The sequence below is a fragment of the Somniosus microcephalus genome, chromosome 11 (genome assembly GCF_052327205.1).
Source record: "Somniosus microcephalus isolate GS21.2 chromosome 11, FLI_Smic_1.0, whole genome shotgun sequence".
Classification (NCBI taxonomy): Eukaryota; Metazoa; Chordata; class Chondrichthyes; order Squaliformes; family Somniosidae; genus Somniosus; species Somniosus microcephalus.
This window is the reverse complement of record NC_140997.1, coordinates 225,912,287-225,940,211: the sequence shown is the minus strand read 5'-3', so window position 1 is coordinate 225,940,211 and position 27,925 is coordinate 225,912,287. Positions and strand designations below refer to the sequence as shown.

General features: G+C 45.4%; 2 protein-coding genes across 6 annotated transcripts in view; one reads left to right on the top strand and one right to left on the bottom strand.

Annotated features, from left to right (window-relative positions):
- prkar2aa (protein kinase, cAMP-dependent, regulatory, type II, alpha A) overlaps positions 1-27,925 on the bottom strand; it is a 286,292-nt gene that overhangs the window by 47,821 nt on the left and 210,546 nt on the right. For both annotated transcript variants that reach the window (XM_086002060.1, XM_086002062.1), the window contains exon 5: positions 25,002-25,108. In XM_086002060.1, coding sequence (XP_085858186.1) covers positions 25,002-25,108 — 107 coding nt within the window. The remainder of the gene's footprint in view (positions 1-25,001; positions 25,109-27,925) is intronic.
- Positions 1-27,925, top strand: part of LOC147111297 (uncharacterized) — a 182,119-nt gene that overhangs the window by 149,363 nt on the left and 4,831 nt on the right. Inside the window, exon 1 of one of the 4 annotated variants that reach the window (XM_086002056.1) lies at positions 6,058-7,781. The exons of the other annotated variants lie outside the window; for them this stretch is intronic. Within the exon in view, the coding sequence (XP_085858182.1) occupies positions 7,736-7,781 (46 nt within the window). The 5' untranslated portion in view covers positions 6,058-7,735. Of the gene's footprint in view, positions 1-6,057; positions 7,782-27,925 lie in introns of those variants that run through there. 4 annotated transcript variants of the gene reach the window in all.

Genomic DNA, 27,925 nt, shown 5'->3' with positions numbered 1-27,925 from the left:
ACATTCAAGAAGCATTTAGATGAGCACTTGAAAAGCCATAGCATACAAGGCTACTGACCAAGTGCTGGAAAATGGGATTAGAATAGACAGGGCTTGATGGCCGGCGCGGACACGATGGGCCGAAGGGCCTCTTTCTGTGCTGTATAACTATATGAGGGGCATAACAAACGATCCACGATTCCTCCGGTTAAGGCTGCAGCCATCAAACGCTGCAGTTTTACTATTACGCCCTCAACTACACAAACATGGGTTGGTGACTAATGTTCCCTGCAAGCTGCGCGGCGCTCCAGGGATCCCGCGCAGCCGGCTTTTCAATACAAAAAACAGTGCAGGCGCGGTATTTTGAAGGGGCCGCATGGCGCCAAACAAAATTAGTGAACATTGTTGATGACTAGGAAATGCTCAGAATTTGCTTTGTTGATTTGAGAGACTCCATTACGACATCAAGCTGCAGACAATTTTCCTTCTTAGGCAGTCCCTGGGAACCGAGGATGACTTGCTTCCACACTAAAAATGAGTTCTCAGATGACTGATGAGTCCAATGTGGGTCCTACAGTCTCTGTCACAGGTGGGGCAGACGGTGGTTGAAGGGGCGGGTGGGTGGGGTGCTTGGGTTGACGTGCGCTCCTTCCACTGTTTGCACTTGGCTTCCGCTTGCTCCCAGCAAAGAGACTCGAGGTGTTCGGCGCCTTCCCGGATGCTTCTCCTCCACTTTGTGCGGTCTTGGGCCAGGGATTCCCAGGTGTTGGTGGGGATGTTGCACTTTTTCAAGGAGGCTTTGAGGGTGTCCTTGAAGCGTTTCCTCTGTCCACCTGGGGCTCTCTTGCCATGTTGTAGCTCCGAGTAGAGCGCTTGTTTTGGGACTCTCGTATCAGGCATGAGGATAATGTGGCCTGTCCATCGGAGCTGATCGAGCGTGGTCAGAGCTTTGATACTGGGGATGTTGGCCTGAGCGAGAACACTGAGGTTGGTGCGCCTGTCCTGTCAATGGATTTGCAGGATCTTGCAGAGGCAGCTTTGGTGGTACCTTTCCAGTGCTTTGAGGTGCCTGCTGTACATGGTCCATGTCTCTGAGGCATACAGCAGGGCAGGTATCACTACTGCTCTGTAGACCGACTAATTACTTAATTCTACAAGGCAGGGTTTCTAGTTGCAGACCTACTCCTTTGAATAAGATTGACTTCTTCATTCTCCAGTTATAGAATAATTGCATATGGATGAGGATCAGACTGTAATCTTACCAAAGGGCTCAAATAATGTCAAATCTTAAAGTGCAAAACTCAAGTGGATTATAGCCATCATCGCAATCCCAAATACTGCCTTTTAACCACACTTGTGCATTCCCTATTTTTATAAGTTTTGTACTGTGGAAGCAGTTTTCAAGGGGTTGCACTCTATTATTTTGACAGCACCAGATCTCATAGATGTTATGTCATCGATGGTTAGGCACTCAGTGCAGCTGATGAGTGATGATACCTTCAGTGAAAGACCAACAGCGATCAAGTAACCAAAACGTTTTGAGTATTAATGTTGCAGTTGATTGCCAGAAATTTACAGCCTGCAAACACCATTAGACTGTAACACAATTACAGTCAGTCAGTTAGATTCAATGTCAGCATGGCCTCAGTGGCAGCATTCGTACCTCTGAGTCACAAGATCATGGGTTCAAGCCCCACTCCAGGACCCGAGTTTAGTACGATACTGAGAGAGTGCTGCATGGTCAGCCATATAGCCTTTTGGATGAGACATTAAACCAAGTCTGGCTGTTCAGGTGGACGTAAAAGTTCCCGGATACTATTTGAGGAGCTCTCTTGGTGCCCTGGCCAACATTTATCCCTCAAACAACTCTATCCGAAACATTTATCTCATTGTACACAGTAAGATCCCACAAACAGCAAAGTGGCTGCTGTATTTACCTGCAAAACAACACTGATTACACTTAAAAGTAATTAATTAATTGGCTGTGAAGCACTTTGGGACATGACCAGGAACTATATAAGTGCAGTTCTTTTTTTTTTTGTGTAGGATCATTCCAAAGAGCAACATGCTGCAAACTAACACACTCCAAATATGAAGGCCATTTCTTCTGTGGGGTTAAAACCTTCATTAGCAGAACTGGGACAATGGTCCACAATTGGATAGCTGACTTTCCAAAAAGATAGCCAGACCAACTCTCGATCTCAACTGCGACAATCGGTTACTATGCACCGAAAACACCTCCGATTGATCCAACTTTGGGAAATCAGCGGGAATTCAAACATTCTACGCTGGGCCGCGATCGACCTGTGCAGGGCTGAATCGGTGTATACTTTTTTTGCTTTGAATTTTAAACTTAAATTTGCTTAGTTTCTCTAAAATTTAAAGATCGATCAGATTTCTGATTGCCAGTCTACCTAGTAAAGTGGGAAGGTAGGGTAAGGCTGCATTGGTGGCAGCTGCAGGCACCCACCAGGTAAGCAGCATCTTTGCACAATATTATAAGTTTGCTCCCAGCACAGATGATCTTCGACTGAATTGATGGAACACTAATCTGAAATCAGTGGCACTAAGAACCCCAGCGACCCCTAGCCACCGCGTGCTATATGACAGACATGACTGCGGCGTTTGGTGCTCAATAACTGTGAAGGAAAGGTTTGGTTTATTGAAGCACAAAGTCAAGGATGTTGATCTCGTGGAAGAAACAAGTAGAGCCAGGCAAAAGAAAAATACCACTTGGGGTTCACATTTCCTGGTTTTTGCTGAAACCCGTCGGCCGTAATGTGGTGATAGCATGAAACCAAGCCAATGAAAATGCCACTTGGGAGACCAAACATCCTGCCCTCAAAGATAAACCACAAGGGATTTTTCAAACTGAAGCTCTTTCAACTGAAAGTACAGATGACGTTAATCGAAGAAGTTCAATGGCTGCCTCTTGGTAAAGTTTCGGCAAGTATCCGTGAACTCGGAGTGCCACCACATGTTTTTGATCGACTCTGAATCACCACTGCACCATCATTCCGTCCACTAGCGCTTCCGTGTTTTACTGGGCAATTTGGCCAACATATTTGACAGGCTCAACGAACTTAACCTTTCTTTGCAAGGTAAGAATAGCATCATTTTCATCCTGCACAATAAAGTTGAACCTTTCCAAAAAAAACTTTTTGCTATGGAGTAGAGCTATATGCTACAAGACAATGTAACTACATCGTCAACATTATCTTCTGTTATTATGGACTGCAGAACATCAGTCCTAGAAGTAGAAAACGTAATTCTGGAGCGTGTGTCTCGGCTTTGCACAAAACTTTCCTTCCCATGTTCCTAAATTCAGCATATATTTTCCTGAAAGAGGAGCAAATGAATTGCAGGATTTCGCCTGGGTTCGAAATCCGTTTTCAGAGGACTTCATTGCAAAGGCCGAGATTGCTGCGAGTCTAAAAGATGGTGCTGGTGACTTTGTTTTTAAGTCATGCTCCTTGATCAGTTCTGGCTCTCAATTGAAAGAGAGTCTCCAACAGCCGTTGAAATGCTCGCCCACTTTGCCTCAATGTATCTGTCGGAAATGGGGTTTTCTTCACTTATTGGAACCAAAAACAAATACAGAAGCAGCTTGAATGTAGAGACTGATTTGCGGTTGAAACTCACTGAAATGAAACCGAGATTCCACAAATTGTGAGCTAGCAAACAGGCTCATCTTACTTAGAGATAAGGATGAGTCATCAAGTGTTCTTTTATGTTCAAGTTTATTCATTTGTATCGGACTGGTACTGTGCTACCTTATGTTGCTTTCTGTCTTGAGCAATATATTATTTTAGCCGGAGAAAATAAAATCCTCTTGTTCTATGCAAAAATACAGGGACGGGTGCTGAAATTAGTCCAAGCAGCAGCACTAAATGGCCTCATACCGGGCCGGGAGGCCGTTGACCACAAAAGGAAGAGAAAACTGTGCGCGTTGTAAAACGGGCTGACGATTTGCTAACATTAGAACATGATAAAAAAAAAGAGCAGGAACAGGTCATTCGGCCCCTTGAGCCTGCGCCGCCATTCAATCAGATCACGGCTGATCTTCGACCTCAACTCCACTTTCCCGCACAATCCCTTTGCTTTCCTTAGTAGCCAACAATCTATCGATCTCTGTCCTGAATATACTCAACGATTCAGCATCCACAGCCCTCTGGGGTAGAGAATTCCAAAGATTCACAACTCTCTGCGTGAAGAGATTTCTCCTCATCTCAGTCCTAAATGATCAACCCCTTATCCTGAGACTGTGTCCCGTTTTGTGCTACTGCAGAAGACTGATTTCATCCACACTGTTCCTTAAAAAGCCGAGGTGAGGGAGGGGGCTGGTGGTGTGTATGGGGCGTGAATTTCCAAAAGAGGACGCAACAAAAAACGTTTGGGACCCTCCTGCCTAGTGTAAATCAGTCTTTCAAGAGAAAGACAATGAGAGAAAATCGAAAGTGGGAGACAGACACAATCATTTACAGTACTCAAATTATATTTACCTGGCCATGCAGGCCCAGGAGTAAACATCAAATGTGAATAAATACCATTAAAGCAGGTTCTAAAAGCATCCACAAATAGAACAAAAAATAAAAAAGGTTGATTATAATGGTCTCGTTGGGACACAGCTGTACATCCATTTTAAGTATGGTTAATTCTGCAATGGGTTATTTTAACTGAAACTCTTTCGAGTAAACAATAACAGCATACAGTATTTCAAAGGGCTAAGTACTCATTTGTGTCCAGTTGCCTTCCCAACTAAAGCAGAAGCATTTCACAATCACACAAGGCAATGGAACTTACCAATACTAGCCCAAGCAAATTGTTCCAAATGGTAAAAACAATCAGACACAATTATTTGAGTGTCAGTTTGGAAGAATTTTTGTAATGATCTTCCAGACCAGGCAGTAGAGATAAAATCATCACTTGAGTTCAAAATTCAGTTGTTAGGAGAGTTAGGCCTAGAAATTGGGTTGGGGCGCCAAAGTGGCGCAAAAGTCGCCTGAGCGCAGGATTTAGCGCAGCGTTTGAGGCTTTAGCGATCGTCAGGTATTCAGTTTCATTGCCCCTCGAGGGACACGGGGCGAGGCTCGAGGCGCTCCGCGTCCCTCTTAGGGCGCTGAAACTGAATATCGCAGCGCAACTTGCCGCAGCGCCACACGCTGCGGTACTGCAGGCCTTCCTCCCACTGTTAAGGGGGAGGTGCCTGCAACAGCGCGATCCCCGCTCGCGAGTGCCGGCAAAGGAGCCCGGCACCAAAGAGAAGTGCCGGGCTCTCGGGAAACAGCCGGCAATGCCGCGGGGGGGGGGGGGGGGTTAGGAGGCCGGGGACGGAGGTGCTGGCAGGCGGCTGCCCCGCACCTCCACCTTAACTTGCGCCGCTGCCGGCACAGTAAGGCCCCGTGAACCGGGCGCGGGTAGCAAACGGCGCAACTGCGGTGTTCGCTACCAAATATCGCGAACGGGGCGCTGCGCACACCGATGATGTAATCGGTGGCGGCGCAGCGCAAATGCCTAACGCCACCATTAGCGCCCCTGCTGAATATCACGGGAGGCACAGCCAGTGGCGCTACAGCCACTGACTGCCTCTTTAGGCGCTAACAGGTGGCGCTACTCACCCAATTTCTCCCCCTTAGTGTATTAGAGGGCCGAGCATTGATCGCTTTTTTTTGTCCTTACATTTTTTTTAATATAAAGTGTTCTTCTTGTAGATTAGACAAGAGTTACTACCAATGTTCCCTCTAAGTTGCACGGCCACATGGCACTCTGGAGGTCATGCACAGCCGGCTCGCTGGCTTTTAAATGGCAAAACCACACACACACACACGAGGAATTTTGAATGGGCTGCACAGTCAGTTAAAGGGGCCACACTGCCCAAAAAAAATTTAGAGGGAACATTGGTTGCTACCCATCTTATTTTAGAGCAGATTATTCAGTTTTGCAATGGGCTGTCTAGAAATTTCTCAAATGTAAACAGGAAACGAAGTTTTTTTTAAAACTGTCACATAACATACGGTTATTGATGTTTTCAATGAATTTTCATCAACAAAGCAAATTTGAAAACTTCAGCAATGATTCATCTCCTTGTGCAGTTTGAGCTTGTCGGATAAGCCTAGGGTTTGCGTCCAGTGCTAGTGGAACAGCTAAACACGATAGTATTTCCAATTGTGCCATCCTACATTCCAATCGCACAGAGCTGTCAAGAGTTGAGGATTTCTGTGAAGGGTGGGCACAGAATTTGTGCTGCTCTGGTGCCAGCAGTAGTTCTGGCACCTTGGTGTGCTGGTACGTTTGCTCCAAGAAGCTTTGCTCAGTGGCTAAAGTGGTCAATCAGGAATCGCACAAGACTACAAAAGCCTTTAAGTCAGGTGATGTTGTTTATCCAGAACTGGTCATTGTGCATTTTCCTCTACTCTGAGCAAGTACACCAAGTAAGAGTGGGCTACATGATTTTATTAGGACCTTGCAGGAAATGGGAGCTTCATGTCGGAGAAATTGCTGGGAACAAAGAATATTTGGTGCAAGTGTTACCCCCAGCAATGATTTACTGCTGACTTTTCACTATTCAAGTTCACAGTTCAAATGATGGCTAAAATGATCGGCATGACCTTTCACCACCAGGCATTTTATTTGTCAGACAGGGACTTTTTTCTTTGACCTGAAGTGACATTGCAGTTCAAAATCCTAACCACTAATGAATCGATTGTTGCTTAGAATGTTTTTTTCCCCCAAACTTCGAATAAAAGGACTATGGTTAGAGAAGGAACATCTTTTAAAAACATTCAAATCATTAAAATGGAGAGCATTGTGGCTCCCAAAAAGTTTTTATATTGGAGAGGTGCAGATGATGGCAGGATAACTGTGCACTTGCTATCAGCTACAGCCTAAATAATAAAATAAATGACTACTTTTGTTACTTGTTTTCAGGATGTGGGCAACACTGGCAAGGCCACATTTATTGCCCATCGCTAGTTGCTTTGAGGTTGTGATGGGCCACCTTCTTGAGCCACTGCGGCAAACTGACAGCACTTCAGATTCAAGTTCACCACAGCTATCACACTGGAGGTAAGCACCATGTCTCTGAGGCATACAGGAGGGCGAGTATCACTGCTGCTCTGTAGACCATGAGCTTGGTGCCGGGTGCGAGCTCCTGGTCTTCAAAAACTTTCTTCCTCAGGCGACCAAAGGCTGCACTGGCACACTGAAAGCGCTGTTGGACTTCATCATCGACGTCTGCCCTTGTTGACAGTAGGCTCCCAAGGCACCTCAAAGCACTGGAGAGGTACCACCAACGCTGCCTCCGCAAGATCTTGCAAATCCATTGTTCTCGCTCAGGCCAACATCCCCAGCATCGAAGCTTTGACAACGCTCGATCATCTCCGATGGACGGGTCACATTGTCCGCATGCCTGATACGAGACTCCCAAAACAAGCGCTCTACTCGGAGCTCCGACACGGCAAGAGAGCCCCAGGTGGGCAGAGAAAACACTTCAAGGACACCCTCAAAGCCTCCTTGAAAAAGTGGAACATCCCCACCGACACCTGGAAATCCCTGGCCCAAGACCGCACAAGGTGGAGGAGAAGCATCCGGGAAGGCGCCAAACACCTCGAGTCTCTTCGCCGGAAGCCAAGTGCAAGGAGCGCATGTGAACCCAAGCACCCCACCCACCCACCCCTTCAACCACCATCTGCCCCACCTGTGGCAGAGACTGTAGGTCCCGCATTGGACTCATCAGTCACCTGAGAACTCATTTTTAATGTGGAAGCAAGTCATCCTCGGTTCCGAGGGACTGCCTAAGAAGGGTAAGCACCAACTTTTATTGTAGTCCAGAACTATCAGTGAAGGTTCAACTGGACCTGTGCATGGGATGCTGATCAGTCTATATGTGAACAGCAAGAGTTATCCAGTCATCCCATTATGATTTGAAGTATAGTGCAGAGTAGATAATACTCTTGCTCCTTTCTTCACCAGAAGTGCTTTAAAGGTGTGGATTATTTTATTAAATACTGAATACATTACAAAGTCCATGAGGTCAAATGCAAGCAAAGTAGGAACAGTTTATCAATGATATTTGAACTTAAACATAATATTACAATATATTCAACTTTTTAATTGCACATTATAAGCAGTCTTATTTAATTCAGTACTGAGTTTCTCAATGCAATTTTCTATCTTGTTAGTATCAACTGTCAGTCCTCTATGGCCACCGTAACGGAGATATTTTGACATTCTACTTCAAATAATGTGACTTGTTTTGTTTTAACCTGCTTAAATTAAGATAATCCTAGAATAAGGGTTTTGCAGGACAGTAAGATGCATTTTGCAACAGATCTAAAGGATTTAATCAAAGGTTACGGTTAAACTATGATGCCAGTGTGAGATTGACATGGCTACAAAAATTATTGGCAGCCAGCAGGACCTTATTCATATTGTATAACGGAAATCAAACTCCCACAGGCAGGAGAGAGCTCTGTACTGGTTTGTTTAAATGCATGCACAGGGCCTCCACTCCCTGGCTGGTAAATTTTTGCATTTTATTGATGCAGTAGCATCCACCTTTTCGAAAACATCACACACAAAATCTGCTTAATTTTTGTAAAGTACTCCGCCCACCCTACCAAACACTTCTTAAATCCGGTTTGAAGCCACAACGGAGTTGCACCCCACATGGTGTAAAGCCCAAAATGAGAGGGTCTCGTGTCCCTATCCGTCAGAATCAGATTAGTTGAATTAATGTTGAATTATACGATCACTTTCATCTCATTGCAAAGTGGAAAAACCCTTGTACATTACATGCTTACAAGCAGTAACCCAGTGAAAAACTTTAAATGACATCAAGCCATGACAGTTCTCAAGATAAGTTAACTGAACGCAAGATAAGATTACTGTCTTGTAATCTTGAGCACTCCAAATTAGCTTTTATTGTATTGTTAAATACATCAGATTGCTCCATTACCTATCTAACTGTTGCATTTGACATTACACGTTCTTTATCGATCGTGCTCCTTGGCTCGACACCTTCAAGGTCTCAGCAGCTCGGGAACATTCATGTTCCACACCGCACTTGATTATCACTATCTATATTAATTCTTATAACCTTCGATTCTAATCCTAACCAGATATTAATCAAGCCGAAGGTTTCAGCCAACACAGCATTAACTGTTTCAGCTGGGAGTCTATTGCATATGTCCAGCACTCTGTAGGACAACCATTCCTTCTCATTCCTGCCCCCGCCACACAGTGCTGCCCCCCGATTATCAAAATCCATGACAAGGCCTTGGACAACGTGGACCACTTTCCATACCTCGAGAGCTTACTGTCAACAAGGGCAGACGTCGACGACGAAGTCCAACACCGCCTTCAGTGTGCCAGTGCAGCCTTCGGTCGCCTGAAGAAGAGAGTGTGTTTGAAGACCAGGACCTCAAACCCGGCACTAAGCTCATGGTCTACAGAGCAGCAGTGATACCTGCCCTGCTGTACGCCTCAGAGACATGGACCATGTACAGCAGGCACCTCAAAGCACTGGAGAGGTACCACCAACGCTGCCTCCGCAAGATCCTGCAAATCCATTGGTAGGATAGGCGCACCAATGTCAGTGTTCTTGCTCAGGCCAACATCCCCAGCATCGAAGCTCTGACCACGCTCAATCAGCTCCGATGGACGGGTCACATTGTCCGCGTGCCTGATACGAGACTCCCAAAACAAGCGCTCTACTCGGAGCTCCGGCACGGCAAGAGAGCCCCAGGTGGGCAGAGGAAACACTTCAAGGACACCCTCAAAGCCTCCTTGAAAAAGTGCAACATCCCCACCGACACCTGGGAATCCCTGGCCCAAGACCGCACAAAGTGGAGGAGAAGCATCCGGGAAGGCGCCGAACACCTCGAGTCTCTTCGCCGGGAGCAAGCGGAAGCCAAGCGCAAGCAGCGCATGTCAACCCAAGCACCCCACCCACCCGCCCCTTTAACCACCGTCTGCCCCACCTGTGACAGAGACTGTAGGTCCTGCATTGGACTAATCAGCCACCTGCGAGCTCATTTTTAATGTGGGAGCAAATCATCCTCAGTTCCGAGGGACTGCCTAAGAGAAGAATTCCTTCTCATCTTCGTCTTGTGTGATGGTCATTAGTTTTCATCACATGACCTCTAGTTGTACAATAGATTTTAAATTAAATAACCGGCTTGCATCCACGTTATCCATTCCTTTCAGCCGGTTAAAAAATAGATCATTTGCTCTCAATCTCTTTCACGGAAAGCAAGCTCAGATCTTCACCATTTAAAGCCCCAAATCACAGAATCATTTAAAAAAATTCATTCCTGGGATGTGGGTGTCGCTGGCAAGGCCAGCATTTATTGCCCATTCCTAATCGCCTTCGAGAAGGTGGTGGTGAACTGCCTTCTTGAACCACTGCAGTCCGTGTGGTGAAGCTGCTCCCACAGTGCTGTTAGGGAGGGAGTTCCAGGATTTACATCCAGTGACGATGAAGGAACGGCGATAGATTTCCAAGTCAGGATGGTGAATTTTCTTCAATAAAGCAATGTCCTTTTGAGGATAGGATACCCAAAACTCACCACTGATCTAACGTCTGAATTATTTGTTTCTATTTACAGTCAAATGCCCTAAAGGTGTATCCTGGTGCATTATGGACAACAGCTTCACACCGACCAGCCACTTTCAATGGATGGTTAATAATCTCACCCAAATCGTTTTACAGGTCCTATCATTGTTAATACATTTTACTTGTACTATTCCAATATGCATAACCTTACTTTATCTTCATCTGCCTAAATGACAACAAAAATAACTCTGGATACCAAAGCTATAGTTTCGTATCTTTGGCATCAATAAGGTTTTATTAGAGTGTGGAATCTACAAATGAAGTATATTGATATTTCTTATCTACATGCTGCCCCTCAGTGACATCATCCAAAAACACATCATCAGCTTCTACATGTACGCTGACGACACCCAGCTCTACCTCACCACCACCTCTCCATCCTGCCACCGTCTCTAAATAGTCAGACTGCTTGTAGAGTCGTAGAAATTTTTGGCGGAGAAGGCCGTCATTCGGCCCATCGTGCCTGTGCCAGCCGAAAAAGAGCTATCCAGCACCGATCCCTCGAAGGTGCGCGGCTGTGCGCCCACGCACTAATCGGCGTGCTGTCGTGCAGTTGAAATGAATTGCCGCAGCAACGACTTTGCGTCCATCTGCGTACGCAATCCTCTTCTGCGCATGCGTGGTTTTGCCGTAGCCGCACATGATCACGGAGCTACGCAGCGCACCCGATCACCTTCTGAACATGTGCGGTTTTGCCGAAGGCGCGGATGCTCAGTACCCCTCCTTCGCAGCCAACAGTACAGGCCACGCTTTGCAACAAGATGACTGAATCTGTTGGGGTGGGGAGGGTTGAAGAGCGAGGGTCGAAAGGAGGGGGGGGGGGGAAAAGAGAGAGAGAGAGAGAGAGAGAGAGAGAGAGAGAGAGAAAGGCTGGGGGGGGGAAGTGGTAGGGGGGGGCGAGAGCGAGGGGGGGCGAGAGCGAGGCGAGGGCGAGGGGGGGGCGAGGGCGAGGGGGGGGCGAGGGCGAGGACGAGGGCGAGGGGGGGGCGGCGAGGGGGGGGCGAGAGCGAGGGGGGGGCGAGAGCGAGGGGGGGGCGAGAGCGAGGGGGGGGCGAGAGCGAGGGGGGGGCGAGAGCGAGGGGGGGGCGAGAGCGAGGGGGGGCGAGAGCGAGGGGGGGCGAGAGCGAGGGGGGGCGAGAGCGAGGGGGGGGCGAGAGCGAGGGGGGGGCGAGAGCGAGGGGGGGCGAGAGCGAGGGGGGGCGAGAGCGAGGGGGGGCGAGAGCGAGGGGGGGCGAGAGCGAGGGGGGGCGAGAGCGAGGGGGGGGCGAGAGCGAGGGGGGGGCGAGAGCGAGGGGGGGCGAGAGCGAGGGGGGGGCGAGAGCGAGGGGGGGGCGAGAGCGAGGGGGGGGCGAGAGCGAGGGGGGGGCGAGAGCGAGGGGGGGGCGAGAGCGAGGGGGGGGCGAGCGAGGGGGGGGCGAGAGCGAGGGGGGGCGAGAGCGAGGCGAGAGCGAGGGGGGGCGAGAGCTTTTTGTTTTTAATTCGGTGATGCAAATTGTGTGTGTATTTTTCTGCACTTGTGACTAGGTGCTGCATTTCTGACGTGTTACGTGGGGGGCGTGTGCTGGTTCAAGAAGACAATGTTTATTAACGGAAGTGATTGAAGTTGGAAATACGGATACCTGTTTTTGTTCAATTCTTTTTAATACTGTGAACTAAAGAACTACATTTATAGTTGTTGGTTGTCTGGTTGCATTGTGATTAATATTCTAATTACTTATGTGGACGTCCAGCATGTCAGCGCCATAGGAAAGCCGCTGCTCCTGCTGCTTGTGCAGCCATTGCTATAGTGACAGGAAGGACGGGCTAATACATTGAAAACTTTAAAATTAATACTAATTGCACGAATAGATATGCCTCTTTCAGCTCACCTTGGGCTTTTGGATTGTTTGTTGATACATAACTGTGTAACTGAGTGACGTTTCTGAAGTGTTAATGCATTATTATGCAGTTCTTCTATATCCCAGTCATTTCTGACCAAGTATTTTTTTCTAAATAGAGTTTGTACATGACGAACTAAAAGCTTTTAATTAATTCTACAATAAACAAACTTGTAGAATGGGCGTGTAAATGACAAATGAATTTCAATATAGATAAGTGTGAGGTGATGCATTTTGGCAGGAGGAATAAGGAGGCTACCTAATCCTTGGAAAGTAAGAGTCTAAATGGGGTAGAGGTGCAAAGGGATCGAGGGGTATAGATTCACAAATCATTGAAAGTAGCAACGCAAGTTAAAAAAGCCATAAAAATGCAAATAAAACATGGGGTTCATTTCAGAAGCAGAGGAGTTATGTATAGAGCCTTGTCTCATGTTTTGAGATGGTAAGGTGGCAATACTGCATATATGCTTTTAAGTGGTTGTTGTAACAGTAGTGGTTGTAAAATTTGCTCACGGACGAAAAGGTCACGCTCAAAGGAGTGTGTGTTCCACTCAGTACAAACAAAATTAGAGGGAACATTGGTATCCAGCCTAATTCTACTTTCCAGCTCTGGGTCCATAGCCCTGTGGGTTACGGCACTTCAGTTGCATATCCAAGTAAATGCGATGAGGGTTTCTGCCTCTACCACCCTTTCAGGCTAGGAGTTCCAGACCCCCACCACCCTCTGGGTGAAAAATGCTCTCAACTCCAATCTAATCCTTCTACCAATTACTTTAAATCTATGCCCCCTGACCTCCCTGCTAAAGGAAATAGGTCCTTCCTATCCACTCTATCTAGGCCCCTCATAATTTTATACACCTCAATTAAATCTCCCCTCAGCCTCCTCTGTTCCAAAGAAAACAACCCCAGCCTATCCAATCTTTTCTCATAGCTAAAATTCTCCAGTCCTGGCAACATCCTCGTAAATCACCTCTGTACCCTCTCTGGTGCTTGCCCGATAGCCAGTACTGGATGAGCAGAAATTTCCACCACAAACTCTGCTCCCAAGCCACTGACTCCATCCCTCTCACTGCAACTGTCTGAGGCTGAACCACACTGTTCGCAATCTTGATGTCATATTTTACCCAGATCCGTGCCATCACCAAGACCGCCTATTTCCACCTCCGGGGCATCGCCCCACTTCGCCCCTGCCCCAGCTCATATGCTGCTGAAACCCTCACCCACGTGTTAGTTACCTCTAGACTTGACTATTCCAACGCACTCCTGGCCGACGTCCCACGCTCTACCCTCCCTAAACTTGAGGTCATCCAAAACGCTGCTGCTCTTTTACTAACTCATACCAAGTCCCGTTCATCCATCACCAGTGTTCGCTGACCTACACTGGCTCCCGGTTAAGCCATGCCTCGATTTCAAAAGATTGCGGCTCTCACATGGGGAAAAGGTAAACATAAAATAAAGATGAACAAACTTTAAAATATATATACAGGAAACCTTGTGCTATCCGGCACCCACGGGACCGAGCTGCTGCCATTGCCTCAAAACTTCCGTACTCTCCAGAGTTAATGTTGAGAGGTACGGAGATTCTTATCTCCGTATTTGACAACAAACACTGTTGCTTAGCAACAGCTTCTAAACACTCGGGTGTGGCCCTAAAGCTCTGTAGCTGAAGCTGTTGCTATAGCTACAGACCTTGCACAGCTTGACTGTTCAAAAAAAGCAAAAAATACAAACAAAAAGAATAAAAAACGGCTGCTGATTTTTGCCGGTGGCTCCAGATTGCCGGATAGCTCACCTCCGGATAGCACAAAGTTTCCTGTATTTTTTTTTAATAAAGTGACACTCCACAAAATTAAAATTAGTTTTTCAGGGCCACAACATTTATTTAGCAGTCAATACGTCGTTAAAATCCCAGTTACACCTAATCCAACAAGGTCTAACTTTTAATGAGATATTACCACAGAAAAGCCCACCTTTGTGTCAGTTGCACTGGGGGGTGGGGAGAAACCACAGTGCAGCCAGTGTCAGAGCACTGAATGACTGACCGCAACTTCAGTTTCAAAGGGGTAATAACAGCAAACGCTGTTGGTTCACTGATATCACCCATTGCAAATTCCGGGCCATTACTCTTAGATTCTTAAAAGCATAAATCCAGACAGGCAGACAGTACTTCCAAGCACAGCCAGTACTTCCAAGCACAGCCAGTATCTTCCAGTAGCCTAAACTCTTCCAGGAATTGCTGCTTAGTCTAACCATAAAAGGAACACTCCCAATGAAAATGACAGTGCAAGACAAATGGCTGCTTGACACCACTCATCTACACGATGGCTGAGTTTTCAATTTACTGGGAAATGGCCATATCCATTAACTCATTGAATCGGTATCAGCTCCATACAGGAAAAAATCTCAACGCTACGACAGAAATCAAGAAAATGGTTGAATAGTTTGAATCAGGGTTTAACCAAATAAAGCAAGGGGGGTGACTATTTCTACAACATATCTATACATTTATAATATTCCCAGAAGGGCACAGCTCCATTTTAAAATTGTCGCCAGCTTCCTTCCATAGACTGTACTAAACAGCTCACCAGTTTTACATTGTAGGAACGTAATACGCTTAAAACAAACCTCCCAGGAGTGTCTTCGATAAGAAAAAAAGTCTGAAGCAATTCTGAATTATTGTGAATGGTTAAGAAACTGAACTTCTAATACTGAAGAAATGCTTTTTTTTTAAAAATTGAATTGCTTCTCAAAAAGGTATCTGCCCACAGCAAATGGATTTTTCTTAAAAATGTTACTGGTGCAATATGTAGGGTATACTGTAGGCGCTTGACAAGAGTGGCTGTGAAGAACTTGATGCCTTCGTGGAAAAGTGAAGATCGATCCAAGATGACTCAACCATCAATAACGTAGAATAGAAAATTCTAAGAATTTACAGTGCACTTCCCAGCGAAACATTGGTTATTTGAGCCCCTTTAGAGAAATCACTTCCAGAGGAAGAACATAAACAATGTACGTTGATAAGTAAAAGACTCCCAGGTTCGGTATTAAATGCTGGATATACTAATACACTGTAGAGTATAAAACTCAAGAGGGCATGGATTATGGCATTAGTCCAACGCATTCTTATAGTTTTGATGAATTTAAGATCTCTTGAAGTTTCAAAATCATAATTCAAAACACCCGCACTCTTGGCAAATGTTTATAGCTCAGCATGTACTTGTCACCAGCCTCATTAAATCAGACCTGACACACTATTTTCAAATTGCACATGACCCGATGTACTTCGACAGAGGCAAAATACATTATCTGTCCTACGCCCACTCCACTTCAAGTCGGCATCAGTTCGACAGCACTGAAGGTGAAACTTATTAGCAAAAGTGAAACAGCTCGATAGATTAGTGATTATAGAGAGGTTTCACCCTTGAAGAATAGGGATACAATTCTTCTCAACTAGGTTCAAATTGATTCGCTCTCAACTTGTAATAGTATCATGATACAGCACAGGAGGCCGTTCAGCCCATCACAGGAGGCCGTTCAGCCCATCATGCCTGTGCCGGCTCCTTTAAAGAGCTCTCCAATTAGTCCCGCTCCCCTGCCCTTTCCCCATAGCCCTACAAATTTTTTCCCTTTAAGTTTTTATCCAATTCCCTTTTGAAAGTTATTGTTGACTCTGCTTCCAGATACATACTTTGAAAAAATTCATTTATGAGATGTGGGCATCGCTGGCAAGGCCGGCATTTATTGCCCATCCCTAATTGCCCTCAAGAAGGTGGTGGAGAGCCACCTTCTTGAAGCGCTGCAGTCCGTGTGGTGAAGGTGTTCCCACAGTGCTGTTCAGGAGGGAGTTCCAGGATTTTGACCCAGCGACGATGAAGGAACGCCTACTTTCAACTCCATGTAAAAAGTGTACTGTGTCTCATCAGCCACATATTTCCAAAATGTTACAGCTCGGAATATTCTCATTGTTTATATTTTGCAAATGGAAACTGGGCGAGCAGCGTTAACCTTTCCTCGTGACACTTGTTCAGCCAAGGAGTAACACAAGGAGCGTTTTTTTTTGAGGTATGGTAACATCTGTTACTGGACTAGTAATCCAGAGGCCTGGACTAATGATCCAGAGACATGAGTTCAAATCCCACCACGGCAGCTGGGGAATTTAAATTCAATTAATTAAATAAATCTGGAATAAAAAGCTAGTATCAGTAATGGTGACCATGAAACTATCGGATTGTCGTAAAAACCCAACTGGTTCACGAATGTCCTTCAGGGAAGGAAATCTGCCGTCCTTACCCGGTCTGGCCGATATGTGACTCCAGACCCACAGCAATGTGGTTGACTCTTACCTGCCCTCTGAATCCACTCAGTTGTATTCAACAAGATGGCTCACCACCACCTTCTCGAGGGCAATTAAGGATGGGCAATAAATGCTGGTCTTGCCGGCCACATCCCGTGAATGAATAAATTATATAATGAGATTTTAAAAATCAATTCATAAAATACATTACCAGCGATACAGTTTATGTTCCTAGCCAATTTACTGTCAGTGAAACAGATGCAGCTACGTCCTGTTTAGAGATTTGCATTTGAAATACGACTACAGGCCCAACACCTTACAGCACGGTGGCATAGTGGTTAGCACTGTTGCCTCACAGCGCCAGGGACCCGGGTTCGAATCCGGCCTCGGGTGACTGTCTGTGTGGAGTTTGCACATTCTCCCCGTGTTTGCGTGGGTTTCCTCTGGGTGCTCCGGTTTCCTCCCACAGTCCAAAGATGTGCGGTTAAGGTTGATTGGCTATGATAAATTGACCCTTAGTGTTAGGGGGATTAAATTCGTGGGGTTACGGGGATAGGGTGGGATATGTGTTGGTGTAGGGGTTACGGGGATCGGGTGGGATATGTGTCGGTGCAGGCTCGATGGGCCGAAATGGCCTCTATCTGCACTGTGGGATTTCTGTGATTAAACCCAAGTTGTGATCGGGAATGCACTGCCCGAAAGGTTGGTGCAAGCAGATTCAGCAGTAACTTTCAAAAGGGAATTGGATAAATACTTGAAGGGAAAAAATCTGCAGGGCAGGGCTACAGGGAAAGAGCGAGGGAGCGGGACTAATCGGATACATCTACCAAACAGCTGGCACAGGCACAATGGGCCGAATGGCCTCCTTCTGTGCTGTATGATTCTTTGATTATATAGTCGAAAACAATTGTATAATCAACACAGGATTTGATTCCCATTTGCTGCTAGTAACATTTTTTTAGATGAAAAGGGATTGCTGGAAGTCTTGCACTGTAGAAGCAGTTCATTTTTCCAGTAAAATATGATGTGCCCACTAGCCCTGAAGCAACCACCACCCACGCCCCCCCCCACCTCAACACCCCGCAATTTCTTGTCCATACAGAAATATAAATAATTTTGAAGGTCTTACTGGGTCTTGCATAAAATAGTATAAAACTAGCCTATTTAAAAATATTTTGATAAGTTTTTTTTAAAACTGCAAATGTGTCAGCATGTTGTATGTATAGTAGTTGATGGTTAGATACACTGGCCTAAAAATTCGGTTGCTTTGCACCTCCAGTTAGCGCCTTAAGAGGGCGCTAACGGGGCGTAAACCAACTAGCGCCCGAGCGAGGCACCGCCAGCACCTCCCGCGAAATTTAGCGGCAGCGGTAACAGTTAGCACCCTGCAGCGCTACGCCACCGGCGATGACATCATCACCGTGCGCAGAACCCCAGCCGCGATCTTCGGTAGCACCCCCTGACTTACCGCCGGACGCCATGTTCGATGGGGTCAGGGGGGCCTACCTGCGGCCGGGGTGGCACTAATTAAAGGGAAGGTGGCAGGCGGCCGTCTCCATTTCTCTGCTCCCCTCACTCACTCCAACCTACCTCCCTCTGAACTTGCAGCACTCCATTCTCTCAGATCCAACCCCGACATTGTCATTAAACCCGCTGACAAGGGTGGTGCTGTTGTTGTTTGACAAACCGACCTCTACCTAGCGGAAGCTGAACGTCAACTCTCCGACACCTCCTCCTACCTCCACCTGGACCATGACCCCACCACCGAACATCAAGCCACCGTTTCCAAGACTGTCGCTGACCTCATCTCTGGAGATCTTCCCCCCCCCCCCCCCCACGGCTGCCAACCTCAGTTCCCCAACCCCGCACAGCCCACTTCTACCTCCTTCCCAAGATCCACAAACAGGACTGCCTTGGTAGACCCATCGTTTCAGCCTGTTCATGCCCCACGGAACTTATCTCTTCCTATCTCGACTCTATTTTTCCTACGCTTGTTCAGTCTCTTCCCACCTACATCCGCAACTCTTCCGACGCCCTCCGCCACTTTAACAGTTTCCAGGCCCCAATCGCCTCCTTTTCACTATGGACGTACAATCCCTCTACACCTCCATCCCCCACCAGGATGGCCTGAGGGCGCGCCGCTTCTTCCTTGAACAGAGGCCTAACCAGTCCCCATCCACCACCACCCTCCTCCGCCAGGCTGAACTTGTTCTCATACTGAACAACTTCTCCTTTGACTCCACTCACTTCCTCCAAATCAAAGGTGTCGCTATGGGAACCTGCATGGGTCCTAGCTATGCCTGCCTTTTCGTGGGATATGTGGAACACTCTTTGTTCCAGTCCTACTCAAGTTCCCTCCCTCACCTCTTTTTCCGGTACATTGATGACTGTATCGGTGCCGTTTCCTGCTCTCGCCGCAAGCCTACATTTCGTTGTACTGCACTTGTGCACTAACAATGACAATAAAAGTTGATTTGATTTGATTTGATTTGAACTAGATAATTTCATTCACTTTGCTTCCAATTTCCACCCTTCCCTCACCTTCACATGGTCCATCTCCGAATCTTCCCTTCCCTTGCTCGACTTCTCCGTCTCCATCTCTGGGGATAGGATACTGACAAACATTCACTACAAGCCCACTGACTCCCACAGCTACCTGGACGACACTTCCTCCAACCCCGCCTCCTGTAAGGACTCTATTCCATTCTCCCAGTTTCTCAGTCTCCGCCACATCTGCTCTGACGATGCCACCTTCCATACCAGTGCTTCTGACATGTCTTCCTTTTTCCTCAACCGAGGATTCCCCTCTACAGTGGTTGACACGGCCCTTGACCGTGTCCCTTCCATCTCCCGCACTTCTGCCCTCATCCCTGCCCCTTCCTTCCGGAACCACGACAGAGTTCCCCTTGTCCTCACCTTTCACCCCACCAGCCTCCACATTCAACGTATCATCCTCCGCCATTTCCGCCACCTCCCTCTGCGACACCCTAGTCCAATCCGCCATCATCCCCAACACCCCTTCCCCTTCGCCCGGTACCTTCCCGTGCAAGCGCAGGAGATGCAACACATGCCCTTATCCCTCCCCCCTTCCCACGGCCCCAAACACCCCTTCCAGATGAAACAGCGATTTACTTGTACTTCTTGCAATTTAGTATGCTGTATTCGCTGCTCACGATGCAGTCTCCTCTACTTTGGGGAGACCAAACGCAGATTGGGTGACCGCTTTGCGGAACACCTCCGTTCAATCCGTAAGGGGGACCCCGAGCTTCTGGTCACCTGTCATTTTAATTCACTGCTCCACTCCCACTCAGACCTCACCGTCCTCGGCCCCTTGCATTGTTCCACGGAAGCTCAGCTTAAGCTCGAGGAACAGCACCTCATCTTCCGATTAGGCACTTTACAGCCTTCCGGACTCAACATAGAGTTATATATAAAAAAAATATATATATATTTTTATCCACACTTTTTGTGCGTGTCTTTTTTTCTTCTCCCCCACAGGGCAGCTGTCTTTCATTCTGCCAGCGCAATTTACACTTTATCTAGAGCCATCCTTTGTTTCTTAACCTGTCCCATTACCATCTCCTTTTGCCTTGAATATCTTTTAATGTCTCTTAATCTCTCCTGCTTTCTATCCTATCACAGACCTTCCCTTTTGTTCTTTCATCCCCTCCCCCCTTTCCCAGCCCCTACACTTGCTTAAAAATCTGTTCCATTTCCTGCTTTTTTCCAGTTCTGACGAAGGGTCATCGACCTGAAACATTAACTCTGTTTCTCTCTTCACAGATACTGCCTGACCTGCTGCGTTTCTCCAGCATTTTCTGTTTTTATTTTATATTTATGGCCCCTGTTCTGGTCTCCCCCACAAGTGGAAACATCTTCTCTACGTCTACCCTATCAAGCCCCTTTGTAATTTTAAAGACCTCTATCAGGTCACCCCTCAGCCATCTCTTTTCTAGAGAAAAGAGCCCCAACCTGTTCAGTCTTCCCTAATAGTTATAACCTCAGTTTCTATTTACACTTTAACCATTTTATTGAGGGTTGCATGAGCCACAGCACCAATAACCAGTGTGTCCACCTGGGGGGGGGAAAAAGCACTTCAGTTGAAATAGAAGAATGCGGGAGGCGGCCAGACTGACATAGCCCATCATTGTTTCTGCTCGTTAGGAAAAGCGTCTTGACGGAACAATTTCATCAGGAAGGCAAACCTGAAAATTTAGAGCGGTTTTTGGAAACAGCTCTCTACTATAAAAGAAGAATTAAATAAGCTAATAACCCAAGCTGACGCTTCGCACAGTGCGGAGGGTGTGCGGCATTGTTGGAGCAGCCAATCTTTTTGGATTGCATGTAAAACTAAAATCCCATCTGCCTGTGCTTTTACCCATAGCAATATTTGTAAAAACAGAGCATTTTCCAGGTGCCCATCCAACATTATCACCAAAAAGAAACCAGCTAATCTGGTCGTTCATCCGATTTCTGCGCTGTTTGCAAGATGTCTGCACCATTTACCAAAAAACAATTATTGCACTTCAGAATAATCCAATGTATGTGAAGTACTTTGAGAAGTTTTTGAGATCTAGAAGACACTATAAAAATGTAACTCCTTCTTTCTATAAGTCAGTGCTTCTTGTCTGTTGGGATTTTTAATAGATAACTGTCGCTCACTTTTTGTGAAGTGTGTAACTTCTGATTGATTTGGTTTAGTGCAGTTCTGCATGCAAGAATTTTATCCTCAGTCACAAAAGCCAGCGGGGAAAAAAAGTAGCCTGTTGAAATGTTGGGCTGGAATTTGCGGTGGGTAATAACGGCGAACCAATAGCGCTCACCGTTATTACCCCCATTGGAACATCAGGATGTAGCGCATGTGCATCTAAACGTGGAAATCTAGAAGTTGTGATCAGTCATTCAATGCACCAACATTGGCAGTGCACCCCCCCCCCACCCCGGCAATCAGTGTAATCAGGGAAACTGACAGAATCTTGGGCTTTTCCACGATAATATCGCTGCTAAATACCCCATTAAAAGTTAGGCCTTGTTGGATTAGGTGTAACTGGGGTTTTAACAGCGTATTGACTTGCTAAACAAACGGTATGGCCCTGAAAAACTAATTTTAATTTTGTGGAGTGTCAAATTTATTCATGCTGATAAAAATTATTTTTAAGAAACTTAATTTTTTTTAAAATGTTTGTTCATGATATTTCAGCTTCTACCTTATCCCCATGTTAGAGCCCCAATCTTTATTTTGCTCTCTGTAAAAAAAAATTTAAAAGTCAGGATAAAAGCAGGTTCTCATTTCCTGCTTCCCTGTCTGTTAGAATTCTGCAATGTGATTGGCTGCTTAGACAGCTTGTTAATGTCACAGCAGTTCACGCTAGGAAATCCCCACTATACTGCACTGAAGTCACTTACGTGTCGGAAAAGGCAAACTTCTCGCCAGAGATCGCAAGATCTCTGCGGGTAGCTTTATTTGGGGCCAGCGGCAAGCGTCTTTGTTTCGACGCTGACCGTAAATTCCGTTCCGTTATTAAAGACATTTAAATCAGCACTACGTAGATCTTACAATTAGCTATCATATCATGTGTGTTAACCTCAGAAAAATATTTCCCTCAAGTTGGCTGAGCATTCAAATTTATTGTAAGGCAACAGCAAGTGACAGACAAAAATTAAAAAAAGTGCTGAATAAATGTAATAAATGCACAGCAGTTTATGTTATGGTGCTGAATTGTGAAATAAAACTTTATATCACTTCTGAATGAGTCATTACATATAGACATATATATGCATTTCCTTTTCAACTGTGTTTAAATAGTGGTAGGTCTAACTGATGATCTGAACAACTTTACAGTTTTCTTAACTTCTCTGCCACCAAAGCATCTTCTTCCAACCCTACAATGTTACTCAGTAAATCATCTTCATGCAATATGCATTATAAGTAACAAAAATGTACAACTGTTTTTCAAGAGAGGATTACATCTTGTGTGTTAAGTGGAAATTCATAAACCAAGCACTTGGTATAGAACATTATTGTGACTCTTCAATGCAGTATGCCTTGTTGCTTTGTAAGCTACAGGAAACTTTGGTTTATCCGGAGGTTGTATGTCCGGAAACTTCGATCGAACGGCAGGAATCAGCAGCCATTTTGGGTAGGTTTTTTTTCTTCTCCTAGCATTCTTTTCACAGGCAGGCTCTGGAAAGCGTCTCTGTAGCTTAGCAACAGCTTCAGAGACGCTTCCAAACCACGGCCGAGTGTTTACAAGCTGTTGCTGAGCAACAGTGTTTGTTGTCAGATACGGAGATGAAAACCTTCGTATCTGACAACATAAACGCTGGTCTATCCGGAAGTTTGGATAGAACGGCAGCAACTCGGTCCCGTGGGTGCCGGATATCTCGAAGTCTCCTGTATTCCTCATTTTTTTAATAAATATACTGCTAGTCAGGCTCCCATGGCTTGTCAAACAGGGAGTCACAACCAAATGCAATCTTCAGGTCAGGCAGGGTGAGAAGGTTGGGGTGGGGAATAAGTGGAGCAGGATGTAAACAATATCTCAGAGCAGGAAGTACCTCAGGAGGGCTCCCTCCACAGGTCCGGGGGGGGGGGGGGGGGGGAATAAACACACTGTAGGGAGTAAAGAGAGAGTGGGAAAACAAACTCCTCGGGAGGGAGGAGCAGCATTAAAACTACTTCAACTAGGGAGGAAGAAGAGGAAAGCAAGAAAACCAAATCAGCTTGGGGGGGGCGGGGGGGGAGAAAAGAGTGGAGAAGGGGCGTGCTGGAAGCAGTACAAGAGGGGGTGGAATCAGTGTTGGGGAAGGGATTGCACATTGTGCCTCGGGGGAAGAAATCGAGAAACACCATCAATGGTGGGACAACAAAAATAATTCAGCTGGAGGCAGGTCACACTAGCCCCAAGTTTCTGGAAGTTTATTAAGGAGCTAATTATGAAATGGCCCAGTTTTTAATTGCTTTAAAGGAAGTGCAATTTTATGGATTTTCAGGAAGCCCTGAATTTGCCCTTTCTATGCAGGCTATGATTAGTTGTGAACTACAGAGATAGATTTCTTAATTTCTATACAAGCAACGATAAGGAGTCAGGCTGTCACGTAATGTTAGCTCACAGCTCCATCTACAAGCGTTAGGCTCTCTTGTTACACCACCTCACAGCTGCTCGACTGTCACACAGCTTAAACTCGCAGCTTGACCTACAGGTCTAACAAGTTTTGCAATGCAATATGGTGCCCCATCTACCAAATCAAATATATAATGGATAGATTTATATTATATTTTAAGCCTGAGAAAGAGGTGCTCCTAGTTCCTTGGACCAGGTAGCTCTTAAAGAGTTTTGAGCACAAGTAATGAGACACTGAAATATGAATCTGAAACTAACTCTACTATTACAGCAATAAAGCTAGTCAGTTGCAAATATCAACAGCAGAAACACTACAGTAGAGTCCATAACAAGGTCTCAGACAACAGAATGGAAGGAGAGGACCTAATTGAGATGGATGTGCATGGGGCAAAATTCTTAAAGGGATAATGTGTTTCGACTTGCTCGCTCCCAGATGCCATGACCAACACTCCTACTTAAATGCAACCACTGAACAAACTAGGAGAAATGCGGCTCGTTGCCTATAATGCAGCATAGTTACATTTGCCGGTATACAGTGTAAATGGCTCCAGGAGTTCACAGCTGCCTTATATCCAGTTTTCCTCGACACAGGCAACATACCAATCAAAGGCAGCAACACGCAAGTGATCCTTTTTTATTAAGACACTTGTGGTTTTTTTTAAAATAAACATCCAGTCATGTTACTGCGATTTTGTAGAATAACGTTAAACTTAGTGCAGTGCTGAAGCAAGCATTCAGAGTGCTCAAGGACAGATACAATACTTAATCTTCAGGACTAAAGACAATGAGGTTAAAAAAACGCCCACGTCAATAAAGGCCATTTTTCCTTCTCAAAAATACAAGCTGTAATGTTAACTGGTTAAAAGTGAAAGGTCAGTAGTTAGACTTCAAAGTTAACCATTAACTAAATTTTACTAACCTGGAAAGCAATCATTTTTTAAACAATGTATTAACAAGGATCTCATTGTTTTATATGTACATTAGTCTTCAGTTATAACATTCTGGTGAAATCCATCCAACATCAAAGGGGTTTCTTCATTTACACAAGGATACTATAAAATAGTAAGTATAAAAGAGAAACTCAGCACCATTACAGGGGTTAAATTCCTTACCGTTCAATTACATAGAAATTGTCTCCATCATCATTTTGGTCAATGACGTGCTCTGAAGGCTGAACTTTCCTCTCGAACATTGCATCAAGGATTTCATATATTTGTTCCTGTTAAAAATAATGGGGCACCATCAGTTGGTACAATTTTTTTAATTTTAAAAAGCTTGTATTCCCCTTCTCTCCTTTTTGAAATGCCCCCATTTTGTCTATCCTCCTTCATCTATAAGTGAAAATAAACCATAACAAATGTAGTTTAGACACCATGATAAAGTGGCAGTTTTTGGTAGGATGAAAGAGATTATGGATTTTTACCCAATACTGTGCCAGTACTCAAACCTTCTGGTGGCAAAGATCATTTAGTGCATTGGTGTAATGTTCCATTGTTAAACACCATTCAAACTTGAAGAGGTATTCAAAACAACAATTATTTTAAAGCAAATGTGTGTATGGTTACATTGCATTATGATTGTAACAAACTTTGAAAATTCAATCAGCACAGACCTTCATGCACATTCCATCCATTTATTAGGTCTTGCACATAGCTCGATCTCCGTGTCACTTACTTCCTGTCACACTTTGTCGATTAGCTCAAAATAGAGCAGCGGCAATTAGAACTGAAGAAGTAAATCCAAAGCAAGGAAAGCAGCCAGAATACTGCCAAGAGATACTACTAAGGATTAATGAAAACCGCCAATCCTGAATTGCCAGTCAGGCGAACTACCAAAAAAGATGATAAACCAAATCACATCTTTGGGGGAAAAAATATCAAACTTGTCTTTTTCTCAACAACTGACATTTTCAATGCTCAAAATGAGGTGAAAACGTCACAACTTTACATAATTTACAATAACATGGGGATATTTACCAAATATCATGTGTGTCTTTCAGTATTTTGCTTTTACAGGAAACTCTTTTTTATCCGGCACCGATGGGACCAGCGTGGTGCCGGTTTATCAAAAAGTCTGGATTACAGAGAGGTACAGTTAAAAGGTACGAGAGCTCCGTACACAGCAACAAATCCAGGCTTCCCTGTTGCTTAGCAACATGTGCAGGAACTCCGGCCACAGACCAAGCGTCCCTGTTGCTTAGCAACAGGTGCAGGAACCCCAGTTACACAGCCACAGATCCAGGAACTGCCACTAATATGAAGTAAAACTTACCTGAACCTACTCCTGAATTTTGCCGGTTAACAGAGATTTCCGGTTATTTAGGTGCCGGTTAAAAGTGAGTTTCCTGTACTTCAAAACCTTAACCTGGCTCAGAAGTCAAGGAATAAACTACAGGAAACTTTTTTTATCCGGCACGGACGGGACCGACGTGGTGCCGGTTCATCAAAAATTCCGGATAACCGAGCGCTATAGTAAAAGATAGGGAGAGCGGAGAGCTCCGTATAAAGCAACAAACCCTGTTGCTTAGCAACATGTTCAGAACAATGGCCACAAGTTCCAAGCGTCTCTGTAGCTTAGCAACAGCCACACCCTTGCACAGCAACAGATCGATGAAGGCAAGTAATATGAAGTATAAACCTACTCCTGAATTTTTCCGGTTATTTAGGTGCCGGTAAATCGAAAGTTTCCTGTATCCAGTTGCAGCCATCAGCCCAGTTGAAGGGAGTTAACCAACCACACCTCTGCATTATGGCCACAAGCAAATGGCAGAATTTCCCAGCACTTAACAGCAGGTTTCTCTGACTTCACGTAGAAGGAATTGAGAGTTTTTTTCTTGGAAACAAACTGGACATTGAATTCCCAAAGCTTTATTTCAGGAAAGTTTCACGTTTAAAGTAACAATAACTGCTCCTTTTCTATTATGAACTGAACATTAAAGAATTAGAACAGAAAATTGCCAAATACAATTAAGAAAAATGTCTCTGGTGCGCATAGCCAACAGCCAAAAAACTGTTAGTGGCTTGCAGACAGACAGAGACACCAGAAAGAGTACATAAGAATATAAGAAATAGGAGCAGGAGTAGGCCATTTGGTCCTTCGAGCCTGCTCTGCCATTCAATAAGATCATGGCTGACCTTCTACCTCATCTCCACTTTCCTGAACTATCCCCACATCCCTTGATTCCTTAATATCCAAAAATCTATCGATCTCTGTCTTGAATCTACTCAATGACTGAGCCTCCACAGCCCTCTGGGGCAGAGAATTCCAAAGATTCACCACCCTCCGAGTGAAGACATTTCTCCTCATCTCAGTCCTAAATAGCCGACTCCTTATTCTGAGACTGTGACCCCTGGTTCTAGACTCCCCAGCCAGGGGAAACATCCTCCCTGCATCTACCCTGTCAAGCCCTGTAAGAATTTTGTATGTTTCAATGAGATCACCTCTCATTCTGCTAACTTCTAGAGAATATAGGCCTAGTCTACTCAATCTCTCCTCATAGGACAATCCCCCCCATCCCAGGAACCAGTCTGGTGAACCTTCATTGCACTCCCTCTATGGCAAGTATATCCTTCCTTAGGTAAGGAGACCAAAACTGTACACAATACTCCAGGTGTGGTCTCACCAGGGCCCTATATAATTGCAGTAAGACGTCTTTACTCTTATACTCAAATCCTCTTGTAATAAAGGCCAACATACCATTTGCTTTCCTAATTGCTTGCTGTACCTGCTGATGCGCTATCGATTCTAATAAAAGGCTGAGTAGAGTTCAGAACAACAGGCTTTTATTAACTACTGAATGCAACTACAAACAGATCAGGACTATGCCTCTAGTGGACGACCAAATGGCAGAGAGCTGCCGTGCAGCCATCCTTATACCAGGTAGCCAAGGGCGGAGTCAGCTGAGGCATAGTCAGGTATAACAGTGAAACAAGAGTGAACGACAACAACAACAACAACAATAGTGAACACAGTGAACGACAGTGGTTTACCACACCTGCATGTTAACTTTCAGTGATTCGTGTACAAGGACACCCAG